Source organism: Rhinolophus hipposideros (genome assembly GCF_964194185.1).
Source record: "Rhinolophus hipposideros genome assembly, chromosome: 3".
Lineage (NCBI taxonomy): Eukaryota > Metazoa > Chordata > Mammalia > Chiroptera > Rhinolophidae > Rhinolophus > Rhinolophus hipposideros.
The window spans coordinates 93,840,199-93,865,260 of NC_138049.1; the positions used below are offsets into that span (position 1 = coordinate 93,840,199).

At 42.2% G+C, this 25,062-nt stretch overlaps 1 protein-coding gene across 2 annotated transcripts in view; it reads left to right on the top strand.

Moving 5' to 3' along the window:
- The window catches only part of CLIC5 (chloride intracellular channel 5), a 158,917-nt gene that overhangs the window by 41,809 nt on the left and 92,046 nt on the right, over positions 1–25,062 (top strand). Inside the window, exon 1 of one of the 2 annotated variants that reach the window (XM_081044728.1) lies at positions 12,993–13,410. The exons of the other annotated variant lie outside the window; for it this stretch is intronic. Coding sequence (XP_080900854.1) covers positions 13,348–13,410 — 63 coding nt within the window. The 5' untranslated portion in view covers positions 12,993–13,347. Of the gene's footprint in view, positions 1–12,992; positions 13,411–25,062 lie in introns of those variants that run through there. 2 annotated transcript variants of the gene reach the window in all.

Below are 25,062 nucleotides of genomic sequence, written 5' to 3' on the forward strand. Positions count from 1 at the left end.
TGTGCCTAAACCACACTCGTTCATTTGCTCATTTATTCAATCCATTTATTCAACAACAGCTCAATAACAGTGTGTATTTGATGTGAGGCACTAGGAATAAAAAGAGAATGGGCATTATGAAAAGACATGGAGGAATCACAAATGCATATTATGAAGTGAAATAAGCCAGTCTGAAAAAGCTTCATACGGTATAACTCCAACTACATGACATTCTAGAAAAGGCAAAACTATGGAGAGGGTAAAAAGATTGGTGGTTCTCAGAGGCTGGGGGTCAGGGAAGAATGAATAGGCAGAGCACAGAGGATTTTTAGGGCAGTGAGACTACTCTGCGTTATATTAGAATGGTGTATACATATCATTGTGCATTTGTCCAAACCCATAGAATGTACACCACGAAGAGTGAATCCTAATGTAAACTATGGACTTTGGGTGATCATGATATGTCCTAGTAGGTTCATCGATTGTAACAAATGACCCACTCTGGTGTTGGATGTCGACAGTGGGGGAGGCTGTGCATGAGTGGGGGCAGGAGATATATAGGAATTTTCAGTACTTTCTGCTCAGTTTTTCATTGAAACTAAAACTGTGCTAAAAAATAGTCTATTAGAAAAGTAGGGAGCAAAAGAGAAAAAAAAAGAAAACAAAAAGAAAAGAATTAAAAAATAGGGAGAGAACACGAAAGAATGGATGATGTGTGTTTACAGTTTACTAGAGGAGAGGGGGGATATGAACAGATCCTCAAATAGCGATAAATGGGAGGTATAGCCATGCACGCACCCAGGGGGAGCAAGCTCCTGACGTTTTTAACATTCTGATATTTTGTCTTCATTTGTGATGGGTGCATGTAATGGGTCAGTATTGTTTACTGTTCCGACAGGACCCCTTATCCTTTATATACTACAGGGTCAACAGTCACCCAGTGGTGTGCAAACGTGACTGCCTGTGGCACCCAGGGAGAGGGGCGAGGGGTACTGTCCAGTCAGCATCCACTTGGGCAGCATGCAGCACCCCTATGAGCACTGGAGTTTGTGTTGACTGGTGAACCCAGCCAGACCACTTTGGCATGGCTGTTTGCAACCCTCTGCTCCTTAATTTGATGACTTCCCACAAAGAGCAGGGTGTGGTGAGTAAGGCAGAGCTTAAGTCAGAGGTTTGACCCCTCCAGCCTTAATTCTGGGAAGCTTCAGGAAGGGTATTAAGTCTGGTGTCTACTGATGCAATTGCCCTGTGCTGTGTTCATAGGAGATAAATGACTGGGTCTAAATTCAGCTTTATTTATCCTAGGACTTAATTTTTAGAGAGAGAAAAAAGTGATGATGGTTGTGTTGACAAGAGAGGGAGCAAGGTCAAAACGAATGAATTTCAATGTCATCAAATGACTTGCAAAGCAATTTTTTGAGCATGAAATCAGATAGATAAAATATCAGCCTTTGGGAATGGGTTCTGCCATCCCCCACAGGTGTAGATGCAGCTAATGAGCAAAATCAAGTGCAAGGGACCTTGAGATGAAAACGTATTTTGCAAAGTTGTCTTAGACTAAAGTCTGTCTTTTGTACAGGGGTCATTACAAACCTTTTCAAAGCGTGTTTAACTGAAGAAATTATGAATAGTTACGGAGCAATACAGGAAGTTATTTTACTGCAAACAGCACACATTCAGTGGCATTGTCATTATTTCTTTATGCTAGAACTTTCCCATTGAATGAAAACCTCAGGGCAGATTTTCTCCAAAGACGTATTGAATTTACAAAGGTTAGATAATGTACAGTTGATCCTTGAACAAAATGAGTTTGAACTGTGTGGGTCCACTTATATGTGGATTTTTTCAATAAATACATATAGTATTGTAAATATATTTTCTCTTCCTTATGATTTTTCTTAATGGTATTTCTTTTCTCTACCTTACTTTAGTGTAAGAATACAGTATATAATATACATAACACAAAATATATATTAATCAACTGTTCGTGTTACCGATAAGGCTTTCGGTCAATAGTAAGCTATTAGTAGTTAAGTTTTTGGCTAGTCAAAAGTTATACACACATTTTCAAGTGCTGGGGGGTTAGGACCCCTGACTTTTATGTTGTTCAATGGTCAACTGTAATTACATAGGAAAAGGTGAAAATGTGACTCCACAATGTAGACCGCATAGAGATACCGTGGGAAAAGTCAAGCTAGGCCTTCTGTTCCCCAAGCATAAAATGCTTTCTCCTACTTCAGGGCCCTCATACATGCTGTTCCCTTCCGTCTTCCCTCTAGTCTTCAAATGACTGGGCCCTTTTTATCTTTCAGGGTTGGGCTTAAATGTCACCTCCTCAGAGAGGCTTTCACCATGGATACCCTGAAAAGAGGGTCCCTCACACTCCACTGTGATTCTTTAGCATTATAACCCATAGCCCCCAATAAAGTTTATCACCTTTTGTAATTAGTTATACATCTATTTATTTGTTTGCATGTTTGTTCTATCTCCCACAATGGATTACATGACCCACCAGGCAGGAGCTATCCACAACTGTTTCTCCCCAAGATATACCCAGTGTCTCTAAGAGTATTTGGTATATAATAGGTGGTCAATAAATAAATGAAAATGAAAATGAGAAACTAAAACTGGCCATCTCAGTGCAAGAGGACTCATTTGTGAGGCAGCTTGTGTACATTCAAGTGCTATTTCGTCTTCTGGTTATGAAAACTTAGGCAATGAACATATTTTCTCAATACCGTCAGATTTATTTCAATTCTATTTCCCTAAAAGCACATTGTATCTACTCAGCTAGAAATGAGGTGAAGAGTGAAAGCACCCACATGTATTTCAGGCACTGTGAGCTTCTTGCAGGCAGGGCCTGGGTCTTACACATAATTTTATCCCCAGCACTGAGCACAGTGCCTGGCACAGAACAGCCAACCACGTTCTGTTTGCTGAATTTCACCAAAATGAGATATTTGAAGGGCTTTCTGTCTTCTTCCTGACAGAGGGAAATTGATGCAATTCAAAGTAACACTCTCTGATTTTCTGTCTACCAGGCTTTGTGGAAATAGGGTTAATCTTCCTGGCAGATCATAAAAGACTACGCAGTTGGAGAAAATATATGATGAAAATGAAATTAAAGCTTCCTTCCTGAATATAGATTAAAGAGAATCTCTTATTACAGTACTGCAGAAATAAATTGTCTCTGTATCTGCCCAGCTGTAACCAGGTATTAATGCATAGAAACGTTTATTCTGTATATACAAGAAAATAAATGGAAAGAAAAAAGACTCAAATAAAGATATGTTCCTAGAATTCCAGGGGAGGAATAGATTTATATTGCTGCCCCATGCTTAGGCTAGATTATTTTAAAAATAAGAACAGTTCAATTAGATTAACTCCACTCATTTCCAAGAAGGAATTTGTAATTTTTCTCTATAATATTCTATGCCTTGCAGGAAATTATTTCTTATGTAGCTTAGAGAGCAGTGTAACGATGACAGGGAGACCAGTAAAAGAGCAAGGCCATCCAGCAAGGTCAGGGTAATGATAGGGTCTGTATTCCATTCTGCACCTGGGATCATTTCTTATTTGAATTCTCTCGTAGCTGATCTTCAGCCTTCGCTTCTCGATTGGGCCTGTATGTATGTATGTATGTATGTATGTATGTATTTAACTTTTCTGTTCACTTATGTAATTCATCAATAATAAAATAATACTAACTAGTACTCATTTATTGAGGTCATGAAAAGCAGATAGTTGGATGTCAAACAGACCTGAATTCAAATCCCAGCTCCAGAGCTTTCTGGTTAGTTATGCTTACTGACTCGTCTGTGTTTATCAGTTTCCTCATCTGTGAAGTGGAGTCATGACAGTAGCTACCTCGCATACGGGGACACAGTGCTGAAACTGCCTGTGAAATAGGCAGTGTTGCCTTACCTACATCAGGGATAAGCACCTTTGTTCTTTGGTTAAGGGTCAGTCAATATGCTGGATTATGAATACTGGTAAATAATATTATTTAAAGTTTACATCAACTTCAGGGAAGGTATTGTTACCCCCATTTAATAAAGAAAGAAATTGAGGTGTAGACAGGTTGATGACCAGGTTACAAGGCTAGAAAGTGGCAAAAGCAGAGTCATGAATTTGGAACTTCTGGATCTAAGCCCAGTGCTCTTTTCACTGTACTATAAGACATTCTCTCTGATGAAAAAATAAATAAATTCATGGAGATGTTTTATGAGTTTATCATTTTACTCTGTAGCTATCTATGATCACCTTAAATCTATACATATGGCCTTTCTCTGCAATTTTGTTAATTTCTGAACATATTTTTTTACTTTCATTTTGTATTTTAGTTCATGAGCCTGGAAAGACTATATAGTATTTTTATGAGGGTCTGGAACTTTAAAAATAATACTTTTTACTCATCTCAAGTTGTGGCCTCGTTTTCAAAGTGCATCACTGTGTTGTTGACTCACGACCCCCTTGTACTATTCCTGAGATCTATTTTCTATTATACGGACCATTTCTTGCCCATAGCCCTCTTTATTCTACACAGGTTCTAACTGTTGTGGATAGAAATCTCCAGTTGCAAACATCAGAAAACCCAACTCGAGTTAGTCTGAGCCAAAAAGGGATTTTATTGATCACCAGAAGAGGAAATTCTAAGGGTACCAAGTTTCAGGCACCAAGAGAATCCATCACTCAAACAATACATTAGAACTTGGGCTTCCTCTCTCCTTCTCTTGGCCCTTGTTTTCTCTCTGCTGACTTTTCTCTCAGCCTGTTTGTAGTGGCAAGATAATGCGAGCAGTTCCAGGATTCAATCCTAGTTTCTCCATAAGTCCAGCAGAAGAAAAGTTGTATCTTAAACACATTTCTGACAAAAGTCCCAGATTTGAAATTCATTGGATCCAAGTTGATCATATGTCCATTTTGAACCTATCACTGTGCTCAAGGATTTAGTGCTCCCATTGGCCAACACAAGTCACCTGCCCATTCCTGAATTTCCACTTGAACCTAATGTGCTGTGAATGGAAATGTAGATTCCCAAGGAATACTGGGGGGCCCTTTAATAAAAAGGTGAATGGATTCTAGTTGTCAACCATAACAACCCTTCAACAACAATAACAACAACTTTTCCTTTCAAAACTTTAACCTTTTTGGTTATGGGCACTTGCCCACTTTCTTCAAAACATGCTGCTTTCTGCTCCCACCTGTATAAATACTGACTTCACCTCTCAAATGTCCTTCACCTTGCTTCTCCCCCAACCCTGATCCTCTTTAAGACCTTGCCCTTTTTTCAGTTATTAGCAAATATTTTGGTCAATTAGCAAAATGAGCCAGTTGGCCAAAAGAAAATCAGATAGGTGGATAAAAGTACTAGGGATCAACAGTTTTTGAAAAATTTTTGTTACAAGTATTTATTTTGGGCCCTGTCCAAGTTTTTTTTTTTTTAAACATATTTGTGTAATAGTTTTGTTTTTGCATAATCTTGCTGTGACTAAAGTATAAAGTTTGCCATTAAGTGAGTATAAAGTATAAAGTTTGCCATCAATCTTGCCCCAAATGCATGGTGATGCAACAGAATATGACCTCAGATTCCCTTTTCTCCTGACTTTTGTCTCTCATGGTTTTTCTTCCTCTAGAGGCTGGGTATTTTTAATTTTTTTTTTTTTTTTTTTTTTTTTTTTTTGCCCCAGCTCATCTCTGAGTGTCTCTTAGGTTAAGCAGAATAAAGGAGGGTTCCAGAATCCCCAAATTCAGCCATTTCTTATCCAAGATGAGTCATTTCACTGATTCCACCAATTAAATAAGCAATTTCTAAATCTCTATCAGCATCCCAAACTTCTCCAACCATCTCCTTCTTCATGTACACAGTAAAGCATGGTGGTTAATAAGATGGGCTTTAATGATGGAGAGACCTGGGTTAGAAAACTAGCTGTGTGATTTATGATTTCCATGTGACCTTGGATGAGTTATTTAATCTCTTTAAGTCTGCTTCCTCATTTGTGAAATGGGACTACTAGCACCTGTCTTACTGGGTTATTATGGAGACAAAGCAAACTAATAAGGTATTCCTAGCGCCAGTCACATGATGGGATCGTAGTAAATTATTATTATTACATAACTCTTTCCCATGTTTTAGGTCAAAATTAGAAGCTTTATAAAACCCCACACTGTAATGTCCATTGCCTTTGAGTAATATAATGGCAGAATCCTTATGGATTAGGAGGCTGTGAATAAAAGAGGTGTCAGTTATTCATTAGTTGAGTTCATCACCAATTTTTGATTGAGCAGGTCCAGTGTACTAGGAATATTATCAGTTAACACGTTTATAGCAAGGGACCATCCTGTTCGGTGGGCCATGCGAAAGAGACACAAACCTGAATTCCTGTCCTCAAAGAGCCTTTACTCTTGTGGGAAAGACATGACTCAACCCATGAAAGAATAATGCAGGAGCGAAGACTGCTTATCACCAGGAGGTGATATGCACCCTGTATGCTGTCAGCAGGTTCTATAAAGAGCACGAGCAGTGCCTGGCACACAATAGGCCCCTCCAAAACACTGGTTGGAGAAATGAGTAATGAGTGAATCAGGGGGACGAGTGACAGTTGTTGACAAGGACTTGTCTTCAGTGAAGCCCACTCCCAGGCCTCTCCCTTTGCTAAGCACAAGTAGGTGGAATGCTGTGGGGACAAAGATCACTGGTAATGTTGGGTACACCCAAGGGCGCATTAATTTATACAGGAATGGATAGAACTAACAACCCACCCTGATCCTCCTTACAGCCCAATCTGTGACCTCATGCAGGTGTGATCCTTCCAGGGCTCACCTCACCTTATCCACACCCACGTCCTCCTCCCACAGGCAAAGAATGTAACTGGTACGCCTGCAGATGTCATCAAAATTTACCAGTCCCTTCAGCTTGAACCTCAAGCCCTTGGGATTGTCCAAGAGATCCCCTGTGGAGAATGAGAATGTAAGGGTGGAAAGACCTAATTTCCATAGAAATGGCTGCTACCCTGGACAGAGAGAGTGGGTTCAACTAAATACACAAAAGTTGGAGCTTGTAACTAATGATACGGTTATACTCTGGTACTGGGTAAAGGGATCATTAGGGAAAATCTCTCTATAAGAATCATCATTATTTTATAATAACCACTCTCAGTCTAAATATGCTTATTTTGTTTTATTTTTTATTTCAATGAAGGTTTATTCTATTTTATTGATTGGCTATAATTAGGAACACTAAGCCTCATGGAACAGAGATCCATTTTATATTTCTGAAATCAATAGTAGGGTGAGATCTGATGTTAAGGATTTGTAGCACAGAATATGTGGAAAGGGGATATGGAAAAAGAACTTAGTGATTTTACATTTTTTGAAGTTTTTAAGCATCATGGTCATTTACAAAATTTACATACAGAAATTTTGTTTGGTATACAGTTCTATATGTTTTAACACATACAAAAATGTTTATAACCACCACTACAAAGAGGATACAAAATAGTTCTGGCAACTGAAAAAATTTCCTTGTGCTCCTCTTTGTAGTCAAACCCTCTCTTACCCAACACCTGGCAGCCACTGATTTTCTCTCCATCCCTATAATTTTGCTTTTCCAGAATGTTGTATAAATGGAATCATATAGTATGTAACCTTTTGAGACCAACTTTTTTCACTTAGTGTAGTGCATTTGAGATTCATTTATGTTTTATACCTAGTCATTCCTTTTTATTGCTAAGTGTTATGCCATTGTGTGGATGTGCCACTCTGTTTGTTCATTTACCCATTAGGAGACATTTGGGTTCTTTCCAGTTTGGGTCAATTATGAATCATGTTGCTATCAATATTTATGTACAGGTTTTTGTGAGAACATAAATTCTCATTTCTCTAGGATAAGCCTCAGGAGATGGTAAGTGGGTCACATGGTAAGTGTATGTTTCACTGCATATGAAATTGCCAAACTTTTCCAGAATTAATACACTTTTACTTTCCCACCAACAATGTATAGAAGTTCCACTTGTTCTTCTTTCTCGCTACCACATGGCATTATCACGTGTGTATATTTTGACCATTCTAATAGGTATTCGTGGTACCTCTTATTTAGTTTGCATCTCTCTTCTGAATGATGATGTTGTTTATCTTTTAAAGTGCTTATTTACCATTGATATGTCCTCTTTGATGTCTGTTCAGATCTTATGGCGATTTTTAAAACTTGTTTTGTTTATTTTCTTATTTTTGAGTTATGAAAATTCTTTACAAATTCTGAATGCAAGTCATTTACTTCCTCCTCATTTCTGGAAGCGATTGTATAGAATTGATATTCTTATTATTTTTTAAATATTTCATTGAATTCATTAATGAAGACATCTGGGCTTGGAGGTTTTGGGGTTTTTCTGGAGAATTTTCAACGATGAATTCAATATCTTTAGCAGATATATGACTATTCAGGTTATCTACTTCTTGACTGAATTTTATCAGTGTGTGTCTTTCCAGATTTGGTCCTTTTCATCTAAGTTTCTAATTTATATGCAGCAAATTACCCGTAGTATTTCTTTATTATTTTTTTAATGTCTGTAGAGTTGGTAGTGATATCCCATCTTTTATACCTGATATTGGTAATATGTATCTTCTCTCTTTTTCTCTTGGTAACTCTAGCAAGAAGTTTACTGATCTTATTGATTTTTTTTACTAGAACCAACTTCTGGTTTCATTGATTTTTCTCTGTTGTTTTCTCTTTTTTCAATTTTATTAATTTATTTTCTTATATTTATTCATTTGTTCCTTTTTCTTGCTTTGAGTTTCCCGGGCTATTCTTTTTCTAGTTTTTTTTTTTTTTTTTTTAAGGTGGAAGCTTAGATTATTGATGCAAGACCTTTATTCTTTTCTAAAAAGAGCATTACAAGGGTAAATTTCTTTCTAGGTAATTTCAGCTGCATCCCACAAATGTATGTTCATTTGCATTCAGTTAAAAATGTTTCCTAATTTTCTAAATTTTCTAAAGACTTCCTTGCTGGCCAATGAATTTCTTAAAATGTATTACTTAAGTGAATTTCTTAAATTGTATTCCCAAATATTTAGATGTTTTCCAGAATTCTTTTTTGTTGATCAAATTGATTCAACTATGGTCAGAGAACATACTTTGTATGATTTCATTCTTTTAAATATAATGCTTGTTTTATGACCCAGAATATGGCCTATTTTGGTGAGTGTTCCATGTATACTTGAAAATACTGTGTATTCTGTTGCTAGTTGGATGGGATATTCTATAAATATTCATTAGGTCAAATTGGTTGACAGCATTGTTTAGGTTTTCTATATTCTCGCTGATTTTTTTTTTTTAATCTGCTTGTGCTATCAATTACTAAGAGACATGTATTGTTGCCTCCGACTGTAATTATGTATTTGTCTCTTTTTTTCTTTTACTATCAGCTTTTGCTTTATGTATTTTAAAGCTCTGTTACTAGGTACATACACATTTAGTGTTGTTATTATATTCTTGATGAGTTGATTCTTTCATCATTATACAGCATCCCTCTTTATTGCTGATAATTTTTTTGTTTTGGAGTCTATTTTGTCTTATGTTCATATAGCTACTAATTTTCTTTTGATTAGAATTTGTGTGGTATTTCTTTCCCCATCTTTTTATTTTTAATTTATCAACATCACTATTTTTGAGGAGAGATTCTGTAATAGCACACAGTTGGGTCTTGGATTTTTTATTTTATTTTTCTTTATTCTGTACAAGGATCTCCAGCTTTTAATTGATGTGTTTAGACCACTTGTATTTAGTGTTAAGTTCTGATATGGTTGAGTTTAGGTGTGCCATTTTATTATTAGTTTTCTGTTTGTTCTTTTTTTTAACTGCATTCCAAGTCTTTTAGATTATTTGAATATTTCTTGTCATTACATCTTCATTTATTTCTTGGCTTTTTACTCTTTCTTTTTGTATACTTTTATAGTTCTTGCTCTAGGAGTTGTTATAATATCATACCTAACTTATGTCAATCTCCTAAGAGTTCATAGTTTACCACTTCAAGTGAAGTATAGAAACCATATAAATCCCTTTATCTTATATAAATCCCTTTATCTTCATTCTTTATGCCACATCAGTGAATCTGAATATATTGAAACTCCATAAGATATGTTATATTTTTTGCTTTTAACAGCCATACAAAAATATGGATATTACATAGATTTTCCTGTTTCCTTTCACTGGGGCTAATCTCTGTATTATTCTAATTTTAGTATATATGCTGCCAATATGAGCACTAAATATATTTTTGAAGTGTTTTTCTGGTAAATATTTATCTAAACTTGCACCAAGTTTGTGAAACTATAATTATTAGAAGGATAGTCTAGGATTGAGGAAATGGTTTTCTTTGAACAAACCTAAAATTGATTGTAACCTATTATGCTTTGACATTAAAAGGTGAATGATGAAATCTTTTTATCTTGAACTAAAGCCGAATGTGGAATTAAAAACAAGAAATATGCACAGGAATATTTTATGACCAACGTTGGCTTTTTTTTTTTTTTTTGGCAACACGAAGGTTTATAATATCGAAACTATCAGTTATCTGTAGGGATGTCCAAATGAGAGGTATCACATAGAAATTAAAAGGGAACTGTTCAGTTTTCCAGCAAGCAGTAGATTATTTGGAAAAGTTGAACTTTCCTAGGTTTCAGATTAAGGAAAATAGAGGCCATACTGTATGTTGTTTAGATCATATTCAAGAAAGTGATCACATGTGTAAAGCATCTTTCATTAAAAAAAACACAATAATAAAAAAACACTCAAAGGCATTTTATACATATGATTTTATTTTCATCTGCCCCATAGCTATTGAAAATATTGTCCACGCTCCAGAGCAGGCAAGTGACGAGTCCGTGCAGCATGCAGTGAAACGACCAGTCTCCCTCTGTAACCTTGTCCTTCCCAGCGTATGCAGTCATTGGCTCAGAATGTACAGCCATGAAGGTGACTGTTTCTCTAAGGCTTTGGTGATGTAAGCCTGAAACCACAGAGGAGAGCAATTAAGCCTCACCTTGGTCAAGCTATAGTGTACTGTGAGTTGCAGGTTGGGTTTGGTGACTGTTTCTTCAGTGAGAAGGAGACATTTGCACTTGGAGTTTATAGGCAAACAGGCTGCCATAAAGGGTGGCCAGCATACCTTGCTGTTGTCTCATACCTTGTTGATGCCTGATCATTTAGGAAGGTTTGGCTGAAGTGCCTTCTGTCTTATAAGGCCTTCCCCTCTGCTGGCTCCAACGGTGGTGAATAATCTCTCTACATGCTGACTTAGGTAGCTTTTCCATCTGTCTAATGCATGTGGCAGCCTTTCTTTTCATGAGACATTATCCTGAAATGGATTTTAATCTCCATTAAGATGAGGGCAGGGTCTTTGGTTCCCCAAAGTGACTAACCCAGTGGGAACTAAGTTTAAAAGAGACAGTTAGTAGAATGGTTGAGAGCACAGGCTCAGTCTTCCTGGGTACAAATCCTGACTTTACCATGTCTTAGCTGGATGATTAGGGACAAGTTACTTAAATGCTCTAAGCCTCAGTTTCTCTACTTGTAAAATTGGGGTAATAACGCTATTCGTAAAGATTAAACAAGGTAAGACATGTAGGGTACTTAGCCTTTTTGTTGCCTGGTACCTAAATAAATACTATGACTTATTTTTTATTAAGTGATTTAAAAAAAATAAAGGTGTGAAATAAATGTATATTTGTAAGTAAGGCAAGACAGAACACAAACAGGATTAGCTAAAGAGAAGGCAAAGAAAACAGATTTTGACCAGATTCCAGATGCAAAAGACCTGATGCCTATTTTCAAAAGAAATGAAGGGTGGAAATGTAAATTGGCACAACCACTTTGGAAAATCATCTAGTAGTGTTTACTCAAGAAGAACATTCTCATACTCGATAGCCGTTCCACTCCTAAGTATATACCCAACAGAAAATTGCCCATGTATTCATCAAAGGATGTTTGACAGCAGCATTCCCGGTAGTCATTAACCAGAAACTGGGCAAATGTCCGTCAACAGAAGAATGGCAAGAATAAATAGTGGCAAGGAAAATGGATGATTTACAACTACCCACAGCAGAATGGATGAATCTCACAAGTGTAATGTAAGGTTCCAGGCAAGAGTAACCTGTGCTGTCACACACCAGCCTAATGGTTACCATGGTCAGAGAGAAGAGGGAGGGGAGGAAAAGTAGAGAGGAGAGACTAGGACAAACTTCTGGGGGGGTGTAGCTATTTTATTTTTTTCATCTGGTGTTGGCTTTTCATGGGTAGGTTCAGATTGTGACAATTCATCGGACTACACACTTACGGTGCAGTGCGTTTTTTCCCCCCTATGTGTATCATAGTTCACTAAAAAAGCAAACAGACAAGCACATAAATGAAGTAAGAGTAGAAAAGAAAGAAAAGAATAGAAAGTAAAAGAAAAGAAAGACACAGCCAGCCTAGAATGTTAAAAGACAGGAATCCTTGGCTCTGGCTGCCCCTGACCCGGTTGGCTCTCCCCTTTACCTTACAAGCGCCAGTGCCCATTTCCTCTCCCCTCCGGCCCCCCGATCGCCTTTCTCTATTTGCCCAGCATGAAGATGGCAAATGCCCTGTTTTCGGGGTCCTTTCTCTCCCTCTCCTGCTGCCCACAGCTACTCTCCTCTCTGAACATTGCTAAGGCACGAAGGGGCTTTCCAATTGGGTAACGCAGATAGCACAGTACAGTTGGAGCAGGTAAGGCCTCATTATGGAAACTTAAGCCTCAAAGGCATCTCTTCTTCTCTTCGACCTCTACCTCTTCCTCTTCTCTCTGACTCCTTCTCCTCTTTCCTTCCCCAAGACACACGCTAGGCCTGGATGGCAGTGCGGGGCCCAGGGGGTGGGCGCCGGGCGCCCTGCGGGGTGGCGTGGCTGGGGACAGGCCAGGGACGGGGCCCCGCTCGCTCTAGGGGTGCCCCCCCTGCCCCGCCCGGGCTGACCCCGCCCCGCGGCCGCCGGCTATTTTGGGCGCGTTGGCGGCGACGGCGAGATCGCTGACAGGCGCGGATCCAGTGACACCTCCCTGCGGCCCGGCACTTGTTGCTCCCGTAACCTGCTGCCATCCCTGAATCCACCTTTCCCCGCGGCTCCCGGTCCCCTCCTGGCTTCTCTCTGTCCCATGTGATCACCCGGGCCACCGAGCTCTCAGACGACGCTGGCCCCGGCTTGAGAAATAGATTCGAAAAAGAAAAAGACGAGAAACACCCGCCGCTCTCAAGAGGGGCCCCCTCCGGGCAGGAGCAGGGACGCGGAGCGCTGGCCCCCGCGCCGCAGAGGTGGCGCCTCCCCAGCCCGGGACGCTGGTCCCGGGCCCCGACGGCATGACGGACGCGGCGACAGCTAATGGGGACGACAGAGACCCCGAGATCGAACTCTTCGTGAAGGTAGGTGGGCGTCCCGGCTCCCCCGGCCCCCGGCTCACGTGTCCCGGCGCGGACCGCTGGGGCTCCGGACCGTCCCCAGGGGGTGCAGCCCGGCCCTCGCGGGCCCTCGGGGGGCCTTTCCGCAAGCCGGAGCCCGGCTTCGGGGCTCCCGGGCAGAACGGAGTCAGGTGCAATCTGGCAGGCGGCTTTCTTCTGGGAGAGTCGGCCGGCAGGTTGTGCAAGGCTCCGCGGGACAGGCGGTCACCGCTGCGGGTCCGGAGCTCTGCCCGCAGCTCCGCTGGCTTGTCCTACAGGGCACCTCAGGTGTAGGGAGCCGGCCAGCACCTGCTCGGACCCGTGCACCTTTCTTCTAAAATTGAGGGGGGTGGGAATGGATAAAAGGAAGCGAAAATAACACTTCTTAAACGCCCCCCCCTCCCACCCCCGCTCTCTTTTACTCAGAGCTACGGAAAGAAAAGCTGAAGAAAACAAAATGTTTTCTTGTTTTCTGACCTGCAAAGCAGAAAACAAACACGCCATTCGGCAACTTTGTTATTATTCTCGGAATCCTGATTCTGCAGAGTAGTAATCATGAAAGGCTGAGGGTGTGGCAATTGGGTAAATGTCCCAGTCGGCCTGGGCTGACCGAGATGAAGGGGCACAGTGCAAAAATTAAATTAAGTCGGCTTGCACCCTGGGCAGAAAGAATCTAATAACGTCAAAGCCGCTCATTTCGTTTGCAACCTGTAGGAGGAAGGATGGAGGCGGAGGCAGCGTTTCTCGGTCCGCTAGCGTAATAAGAAAGAAACATTTGATCAGTCCTCGGTGCCGACACCGCAGAAGCTGGGAAACCTGAGGCGGCAGGAGGGCTGCCTCCGGGACTGTGCAGAAAGCAACGCCAGGACTCGGAGAGGGGGAGCCGGCAGGCTGCCTGGGCGCCCAGACCCTTCACAAAGGGGGAAAAAAGCTTAGAATGTAAAGTTTCCCTAGAAATATGCAGATCACTGTAAAGGGAAGAGTGGTGCCTGTCCAGGAGCCTCTTGACGGCATTTAAAAGGCACATACATTCCCTGGAACAGGGGAAGTGATCTGTCCCAGTTGGCCCAGCCTACTACCGCAAAGGTTTGTTAAATTTCTTCCACTGGGTTTTACATTCTTTGTGTTTATTGTAAGAAATTATCTGCAGAAATGACACCTGTCATTTAGCGACACTTGCTTTCCTCAGACTGTTTCTCTCCCTTCCAATGTGGCTTCTGACGCCCTCATTTGGTTTCTGAGACCCCTCTGGGCAGGATTTCCAGGGCCTCTGGGAGACCCAGGTAATGGAAAGGGTCCTGTCCCCTCGAGGCTGGGCAATGTGGGCGGGACAGCGGGCAGCGGTGCCCTGGCCTCAGCACCCAGGCCTGCGGTCAAGGGACTGAATAAGGAGTGCTTGAACAAAGCCCTGAGTCTTGCTGCTCTCCTTGAAGAAAGCTATTCTAGGACTTTCTCAGATTCCCTGGGAGCAGGTAGTTTCACAGTGTCAAGTTCCTGAAAGATATTTGAAACACAAATTGACTCTTTAGAGCCAAAGGAGCCCTTTGCCCCACTACCAGGCAGTGGAGACCAATTCTACCTGTACCATTGGAATTTCATGTTGGCAGCTTTAGAGGTTTTCTGCATTTATATAAAAAGCTCACTGCACAGCTCCCAGTGCCCCCAAAGAATTCTAAAATGCTTGTGTTGTCATTCTTTTTTTTTTTTTTTCCCCCTAAAGAAAAGCAATCCCTGAGAGCCAGGCAGGCCTTCGTGGTTAACTCAAAAACCAGATTGATGCAGGGAACAAAACATCAGATAGGAAAGCTCTTGTGATTTTTTTTCCCCCACCCTTTTCCAGTTTCTGGTTAGTAGTTATCATTTACAGGGACAAGTAAAGGCTGAAAATAATTGTGAAATAAGACACTGGCCGGCTTTGAATGGTTGCAGCTTAGGGAAGCAATGTCCTGATTTATAGAATGGAGCATTTCCAAATTTGACATTTCTCTTAGGTCTATGATTCTCACAGGAAGAAAAGCCTTCTTGTTGAAGGTGTAGGTACCTGAGATATTTTCTGCAGGGCAGGGCACCCACCAACCTACTTTCTAGGATGCTTCCAGGCCGGCTGGCCCTACTCAGTAAGAGTTGTGATACTGGTCGTCTTCAACACTCCTATGAAGTGACCCTTTGACCCCTCCTGTCCACTGGGTGTCATACAAAACCTCTGTCACCCAAGGAGTTTCAAGGACATATGATTCTGTCCCATATCAATTGATAATCATTTGTTGCTGCTGCTGATAATAATAATAATAATAATAATAATAATAATAATCAGCATTTTAAGACTTATGAAATACATTCAAATATTTTATCTCGGATCTCCAGCATTCTTGTTCGTGAGCCTTGGTTCACGCATATGAAAAATGAAAAAAGTAAATGTGACTCACAGAGAGCTCGTAAGACTTGGCTGCTGTCAGAGCACTCAGTGAGCTGCCATTTGCTCTCTTCGGAACAACTCAGGAAAATAAGAATGATGATTACTCCCATTTTATGGTTGAATAACTCATGTGCTCAGAGAAGGTACATGAAATGCCCAGAAGTAGATGGTAAATAACATTCAGATCCTGTTCCTCAAATCTAGCAGTTTAGACTCTAAATTTCTTTTCAAACACCTGTATGTCAGGCCTTGCACCTTCTTTTGCCAAGTTGGGCTGTCAAGCGCCATTCAAGATGACAATTATTGATAACTTACTAATCCATTCTAATGTGGTCATGGAATGCTGTCAAGGAGCCCCGTCATCCTTGCTCTGCACTCCAAGGGAACGTTCTAAGGGTGACTTTTAAGAGGTTATCCCGCCAACATTTTCAGTTCTTCGTCTATAAGAAGAAAGGTTTGAGTAGATCAGCTCTGATTATCATGTTCCGTAATATCCGTGAATGGGATAGAGGTTTGGAGACATGGGACCTGAGGTCAAGTGTTGTCTCTGCCTCTAGTTAGCTGAGTGACTCTGAACAAATTGCTTAATTTCTGAGTCTCAATAGACCCCCTCCTAAAACAAGAGGGTGGTTATAAAATAAGGTGACCATATAATCTGTTATCTAAACCAAGGCGTTTCTGAGAGTGTAAGGAGGTGTTACCAATAATTAGGCTGGGACAATAGGTGTGCTCTGGAATTGTTCAGGGCCAATCAGGATGTGTGGCCACCATGATTATGAAAATACTGTCATCACAGACTTGCTTTGAGAATTCCATGGGAGAGAATTGGTGAAAGGGCTTTGTAAATGGAAAATTGCTATAAACACATTGAAGCGAAATAATGATATGAATTTCATGGCAGATAGAATCTTTCTTGAGCTACATGTTTCTGATTGGCCTTGGGGAACAAAAGCTTGGCTCTTTCCTCACTCGCAGGGCTAGTTTGAGAATAAATGAGATCATATACAGCTTACATTTTGATCATAAAGGGAGGACAACCGGTTAGAGAATTGAGAGTTGGCAGTAAGTACGGTTTATTGAAAGAAAACACAGAGAGGAAGTGAAAACAAAACAGAAAGTGATTCGGAAATACAAACACAGGATGTGCTGAGTAGTTAAAACAAGACATCCCTCCCATCTTTATTGACTCCTTCACCCCCAGTCCCATCCCTAGACCCCAGATGTAGAAAGCCACCAAAGGGAAGTGATGATGGTGGACCGATTTGCTACAAATGTCTTTTGGGCCACAGGCGTGGGCTTCAACAGAAACCAGTGGTTCTCAACCTTGGTTACATATTCAAATCGTTTGGAGAGACTTTAAAACTCCTGATGCCAGGCTGTTCCCCAGACCAATTACACCAAAGTTTCTGTGGGTGGGACCCAGACACAGTATTTTTACCCCCACTCCAGGAGACTCCAGCATGTGGCTCTTAGTGGAGAGCCACGGAGTCATAATGAGAGGCGGGTGTGGTTGGCAGGCAGCTTCTGCCACAGCCGAAATAGCGGTAGGTGGCCTGGCTAGGGTGGATTAATGTCCAGAACGTCTGACTGTTTCGGGACATCAGGATCAGGATTGTTTTTTGATAGAGAGCTTGCAACCAGAAAGTGCTCAGTTGACGGATGCTGACAGACTATAAAGCACTATCCACAGGACTCCAGAATAATCAGTGCATGGGATCTAGTCAAATAATCATCAGTTCAGCATGGGAGAAATAGAACAGAGTCCTGCTGATTGTCTGATGGAAATGACTAGTTGTTTCATTTACTGAGCGATCTGAAATGCTCTGACAGTGGTCCAGGGTCAAGGCAAGTTATGGTGACCCATGGTGTGGTCATCTGACTTCCAGAAAAGACAAGATCAAATCTTGTGGCATTCCCTCTCAGACCCCTGCTGCCCACGGGTCGCCTGGTCACCTGGGGCAGCTTGCCTCAGCAGGGGCTCCTTAGGTGTTGACATTTGCTTCATCACGTTAAGCAACTGTTTTTCTTTCCCACCAGCTCCAGGTTTTGGTCTGTGGTCAATAATCCAATACAGAATTCATTCTCCCCGTGATGTTAGTGAGTGTGTATTTTCCTGGTAACAAATCCACTGGAGTGGTAGTGTCAAAGGTCAACTAACGCACCTCTCAGGTGCTGTTTGGCAGGTGGTAGGAGGAGGACGGGGAACTGCAAATATTAAAATCCACTGTCCGTGCTGTCAGCTCCTGTTTCCCTGCCGATTTGTGTTGTTTTTCTGAGTGTTTGTTGACTCTCTCCATCCAGGGCCAAGAGTTCATCCATTTAAACAGTCAGGTCAAAAGCTTTTCATTCTTGGTTTCCTTTGAGTACCCAGGTGCTGGTCCCATGTTAGTGGTTATAGGAGGGGCAGTAGAAGAGTGCAGCTTTAGGTGTCAGGCTGTGGGTTACCTGCTGTGTGTTCTAGGACAAGCTGCTTGGCCTCTCTGGGCCACAGTTTTCTTACCAGTGTAATGCTGGTAAGGGCAGCATATATTTCATGAGATTGGTGTGAGCATTGAAAGAGCTGTGTATGAACCTGGGGTATAAGTAAAGCCTCTGCAGGCCCAGTATGGTTCAAATGGCGAGAAGCCAAGCCCTTGAGCTTCCCTCCCATGATGTGTCCAAGAAGTCAGAGCCGCAGTCCTGTCTGCCCTTGCCCCATTGCTCGAGCCAGGACACAGACCCCTGGGAACTGGAGCACAGTGAAACCTTCATTGGCTCTGTTGCCTCTGATGGGGCTGCTGATCAGAAAGCTGGAGACCTCAGAAGCCATCCTTTGAAGGAATGTGGTTGGCCTGACCACAGAGCAAGTGCAGATTTCTGACCCATTGTTGAGTTCTTCAAACTCAAGGGAAGTTCACCCAAGGGAGCCCCCACAAAGCTCGGTGGCTGGGCCAGGATGCAGCACTGGGGTGCTGCCCTTGCCACTCCCATTTAAGCTGCATGGGGATGTTATTTCAGGGGCTTCCTTCCCTGGGCTCTGGGCAGGGCCTCTCCAGACTCACCTGAAAGGTGCCTATAACTTTGACCCTAAGATGACAAAGAAGTCTTGGACGTTTATTTCCAAAAGGACCACGGGATTCTCTGTGCAGATTTTCCCACTCCCTCCTCAGTAGCCTTCCAGCGCTGCATAGCCATAGTGGCTTTCGTAGAAAATATGCACACATGTTTATATATGTTATCTATCTATGTTTATATCTGTTATTTTTGTTAATTGACTCTCAATTAACAAAAATAACAGATTCTCAATATAACAGATTCTCAATATCAGCTATCTTTTAAAACTATTACCCGGGAGATAGCCTCATTTGTCTTTGTCATCAAGGGTGGAGGACTAGAAATAGTGAAGTAGCAAAGCAGTTAAGCATGGGCTTCGTGAAGATGTGAGTCAGTGAAAGGGTTCTCCCCACCCAGGGGCATCTGAGATCTGTCCACCCTAGTGTTCTAAGGGGTCAGTTCCAACTACTGGGATATTTCTCTGCCAGCGCCCTGAGTGAGTATCTACTTTGGAAGCTCATATATTTATTCAAGGAGTATCTTCTGAAATGTGAAATTCTTTGAAGATAAATAAGACAGATAGTCTGCTATGAGAACTTAAATGAATCTTTTCTGGGAAAAAGGAATGGAGTTGTTAACCTTTAGAAACACCCTCTAGCTCCACTGGCATGGGAAAAGGCTTCGGATTATATTTATTGGAGCACTCATGGTGAACAATGGCTAGGCCAATGGTGCTCTGTCTTTGGGGTATGAAAAAGTCACTGCCAAGCTTCTTCACATGGACTTGCCCAGGTCCTGTCCCCAGAGATCACTCAGGAGGTCAGCGTGAGGCCCAGGCATCTGTATCCTTAACAACCTTCCCCTGGGTGATTCTGGGATTCATCACAGACAGAACCACGGGCCGAGACCATGGGTAAAAAGGGCTGAACTAGCCAGAGGGGCACCCAAAGGGCAAGAAGGAGTCTAGTTCCCACTGGAAGCCTGCACTTCATAAGATGGAGGAGGCAAATATGCTTGTTAGCATGAATCACCCCAGATTGACCAGAAAGAAACCAGAAAAGGGAGGGAAGGAATGCTTTTGACCTTTCTTTTATAACTTGCTTTTCTTCCTTTATAATTTTTCTTTTATGATATTGGAGTAACGAGTCATTTTAAAAGCTAAGCATGAAGGAACTATTAGTAAGATAAAACACTTAGGGAGTTAAGGGATTGAAAATAATCAGTCAATCAACCAATTAACAAACATGTGTATGGAGCCACTTACTCTGAGCCAGGCTCTGCGAAAACTGAATGCGGGGAGGAGATCTCAAAGAAGATGGGGTCCCAGCAGTTCATGAACTTGCAGCTGAGGGGTAAAAATGCCAGGACACATCAGTGCCATATGAGTGGTAGGACGTGAAACGAAGGGTGTAGATAGTGGGACCCGTGTGGCTTGAATGAGGTCTCCAAGCCCAGTCTGAGAGGAGGTGGGGCCCGAGTTGTGCTTTGAAAAATGATGAGGGTGCACAGAGTGGGTAGGAGTGGGTAACCGTTTCAGATCGAGTCATAGTATGCAGGTAGGGTGCTCAGGACCCAATGGTATGTAAGACTGGCCGAAGAGATTGGTAGATGGAGGGGTGCAGTTGGAAATAAGATAGGAAAAAAAAAAAGAAAAAAGAAACAGTGGGAAGGGTTTTCACGGCAGATAAGTGGTATTTGATCCCATGTAAGTAAGAAAGAGTAATCAGAAGTTTCTACACAGGGTAGGAGTTTGATTTGGTCCCTGTTTAGAAAGGCTCCTGAGTTGCACTGCGTGATGTGGTGGGAAAACTAATGAATTCAAAGTAAGAAGACCTGGATTCCAGGTCTGGCTCTGCCACACATTGGTTGTGTGCCTTTCTTTAAAACCAAGTTTTCTTTCCTGTAAAATGGGATCAACAATCATCAAATCAGAATTTCTGATTTGGAGAAACCCCTTAGAAGAAGTCATCTAGTCTGACTCCCTCTTATCAGAAACGTTCACACTCTAACATTTTGAAATACATGCTATACGGATTGAAGGAAGAGAAGTGAGATAAAATGTGACATGCTGCTGTTCTTGCGATTGCTCTTATAACTATCCATTGTCACCATGTAAAGGAGGATTCTCCAGTCTTCCTGTCTCCAGGCTATAATGAGCCCAAACCAGGGCTGACAGGAAGACTATGCTTTGAAAGAGTGATGTGAATGAAAAATTGAGCCCTGGCTGTGGAAGGAACATATGCAAATATATTATATTACCTGGTAAATTCACCTCTGGAGAGACTGGTTTCCAGATTTGGAATGGTGATACCACTGATGGGCTTGACCATTATTGTCAAAAATGTTGTAAATGGACTGAGTGCAGATAAACTAATTGAGCTTGAGCTTTCAGTTTCCTTTTAACTCTGAAACACTATGTGACTGTGATAGAAATAGAGCTGCGAAGAAGGGAGTTATCATTAATGAGGATAACATGGTTTTGTTTGAGGGGTAGTTAGGCCAGATTAATAAATGCAGATGTCTGTTAGCGTGCCGGAAAATCAGAACTAAGAATGAAAAGCAAGATCAGGGCTAGGAATGTGGATTTGAACTTCTACTTAGAGCAGAGTAAGTTGAAGCCATAAGTCCCCTGGAGAAGGGAACATGGAGAAGGAATAAAGAAATAAGGGCTGAGCTTAAGAAAACGCCCATTCGAGAGGGAAGAATGAGGCACAAACAATTAGCCAAGGTGATGAACGGATCAAAGAGAGGTAGGAAATAAATGTAACGTCATAGATGAAGGGAACTTCGTGGCCAATGGCTCATGTAGAAGGACGAAATGGCAGGATGGGTTACGGAAGAACTAAGCGTTCTGTTTGGCCGTGGCAAAGGGAGTGTAAAGGGATGTCGGGAAGGTGGACGGAAACGTGAGTTAGGGTTGGATCATGACGCAACTCTGATGGCAGGCTGAGCGATTTGGGACTTTTATTTCTAATGTGGAAGGTTGCATGTGCTACCACCTGCTTGTGGGGCACTTATATTTTAAAAGAGAGGGACGTGCTTAGTTATCTAACATGGTGTGCCTGGTGCTGTTGCCTCCAAGGAGAGGTGTGCTGAAATGGGAGGTCTTCCAAGTGTGTTTCGGGTCACTACCCACAGGCCGTAGAAGTTTGGTGCTGGTAACTTTACATCCTACATCAACCTCTGAATCTTAAGATGTTATTTTCCACTTCTGTTTAACATCATTTTATAGTAAAGGGGAAAGGAACAAATATCAGACTGGATGAAAAAAACACAAAATGTGAAAGAGGGGAGCTTGTGTAGTAAATGGAATCTGACTGGGGACCTATTGCCTAGTGTGAAGAGAAAGTGAAAACCATGTTCCGGTTACTCTCTCTTAAAAATCCAACTTGGGAGGTTGTCATGGCAACAAGTGTAGGTTTCTTGGTTCAGCCCAAGGCTCCTCTCCCCTCAGTGTTCACCTCTGCTTCCTGATGCTGTCAGTGAGCAGAGACCCAGTAAACCCAGCAGCTGGGGAGAGGGGCGGCCTCACGTGCTTTTTATCCATGTCCTCATTTGGGTGCTGTCGTGTTTTATAATCACGTCATAAAAATCTAGGATCCACAGTTTCTTTACAATTGGCCTTAGAAAGGTAAAGACCCCTGTGTCTGTGGTTCTTTATCACAAATGCTGCAGTGTTTTCCTTTGGGGATAAAGGGTTCCGGGCAGGGCTTGCTCACGGGACTCCAGGACAGGGGAGCCACATGGGGAAAGTGATGTGTGTGACCTCTCCTCATTTGGGTACTTCATGAGTATAACAGAGATATGATCTGGCTGGCAGGATTATTGTAAGTGTCAAATAAGATAAGAAACACAGACCCCTTTTGTAAATTAGAAGTTTCACTGTTCAAATGTAAGTCATTGTGTTGGTCAGTATACGCCCCACTGCTGAAATAACAGCCCATGAATTTGTTCATGTAATAGCTCAATACCAGGCTGGATGAATAGTCTTCCCTACTCAGGCTCCTTCCACTCTGTATCCGGCCACACCCAAGGGTGCCAACTTCTCTGCTGGACTCTGCGTTCCTAGCACAGGTGGAAGACCCAAAGTGGAGGACCCCATGGTAGGTTTCCACGATCCCTGCCCGGAAGTGGGGGGATCCCTTCCCCCCACTTTCTATAGTTCAGAACTCAAGTGTCATCTAGCCATGTTCCCAGAAAAAAAGGGGGAAGGAGGTTTGGCAAACAGCAAACCTGTCTCTGCCATAGAAATGATTTATTTCCTTGTTTCCTAACACTTCATCTACTCACCCCCCCCCCCGTACGACAGCATCCTGCCTATAGTATCTCTCACCCTGCCCTCCATATACGATGCCATTAGCTTAATCTTCCTAGAATAATCCCTTTACACATCCATTCCCTCGCCTGCCAGATCAAGTGCAACTGCTTCAACCTGACATTGAAGACACTCCAATTAGGCCGGCATTCCCTCTCCCCACCATATTTCCCATACTCTCTTAAAATGCCTCCTCATGGGTCCATATGCTTTCTGAAGCATTTTTGAGCCTCTTCTTGATTTTACTGTCACGCAGTCCCTTTGCGGAAGGAAGAGATTTGGTCCTCATCACAGACAGGGTGACTGGCGGGAGCTTGTACTGTGTCGATCTGCACAAGCTGAGGGAGAAACCTGGAGATCCTAACTCCAGGCTTCAGTAGCCTCTACCAGAACCGGGGTTCCCTGCTGTGCATGATATGAACCACTTGGGACACTTTCCAAATTCCCACACAAACTTATGAATCAGCCTTCAGGGGCGGGGGTCTCAGACATCTGTCATTAACTAGTGCCCCAGTGTTTCTGATGCACAGTCTGATATTGAATACTGCCCATAACCCAACAAGGGCCCATAGGAGTGAGTCTAATGGTGGAAATTTAAAGCATTACGACATGAAAATGTGGGAGAAAAATTTAAGGGACAGCGGACCTTCCAGCTGCTCCCAGGTCACTCCAATGAACGTGGTATTCTAGTCTTCTTAAATATTGGCCTTTGACTTTAGAATCTGTTCCATGCCCTGTGGAATTATAAAAACAGCTATGGGGTTTCTTTCTTTCTTCCTTCCTTTCTCTCTTCCTTTCTCCCTTTCTTTCTTTCTTTCTTTCTTTCTTTCTTTCTTTCTTTCTTTCTTTCTTTCTTTCTTTCTTTCTTTCTTTCTTTCTTTCTTTCTTTCTTTCTTTCTTTCTTTCTTTCTTTCTTTCTCTCTCTCTCTCTCTCTCTCTCTCTCTCTCTCTCTCTCTCTCTCTCTCTCTCTTTCTCTCTTTCTCTCTCTCTCTCTCCCCCTCCCTTTCCCCCTCCCTCCCTCCCTCTCTCCCTCTCTCTCTCTCTCTTTCTTTCTTTTTTTTTGGCACAGATGCTCATCCCCATCCCCAGATTATAAGGTGCTTGAAGTGGACAATGTTGGGAAAGAGATTGGGGAGATGGCAAGGAATACAAGGGTAAGAGAGACAGATGAGAACTGACTTGACTTACAAAGTAAAAGAATCACTCCTTGTTCCCCAGTCCTTTTTGGTCACACGAGTCTCTGCCTTTTCTGAAGTCAGAGACGAGTTTGGAAACTGAATAATGATAGCCGTGGCTGTATGCTGTTCTGAACCTTGCTTATGTGAACTCCTTGAGTTCTATGGGTAGGTCCTGTTATTATAATACTCCCAAGTTACAGATGAGGAAACCGAAGCTCAGAGAGACCGAGTCCCCTGACTAAGGCCGCAGAGTGAGGACATGTAGAACATGGAATTCAGTAAATTCAGACCCCACCCAGGGGCATCAGAATCTGTGCTCTCTGCTGCTTCCTTTCACCCAGACCCTCCCAGCTGTGTGAAGAGAAATGCTTGTGCTAAAGCAAGAGGCATCTTTTTTAAATTTTTTAAATGGCTAGTGAGAGCAGAATGCCCAAGGTTTTGTCTTTCCTTAATTCTCCATAGGTCATAGTGAATAGCCCAAGATCAAGGTTGATCTCCATGCGTAGGCAACCGGGCAATTTCCAGATAGGGGATTTAGAGCCACCTAAAGACCCACCTGTTCTCAAGTCTCCTTCCCACTTCTCTGCCACAGTGACATCAATGCCCACCCTTTGTTTGACTCCTTTGTTTGGAGTCATATTCCCCAGAAGTCCTTTTTACAATATGTGTTGTCTTGAATGGGCTATACACATGG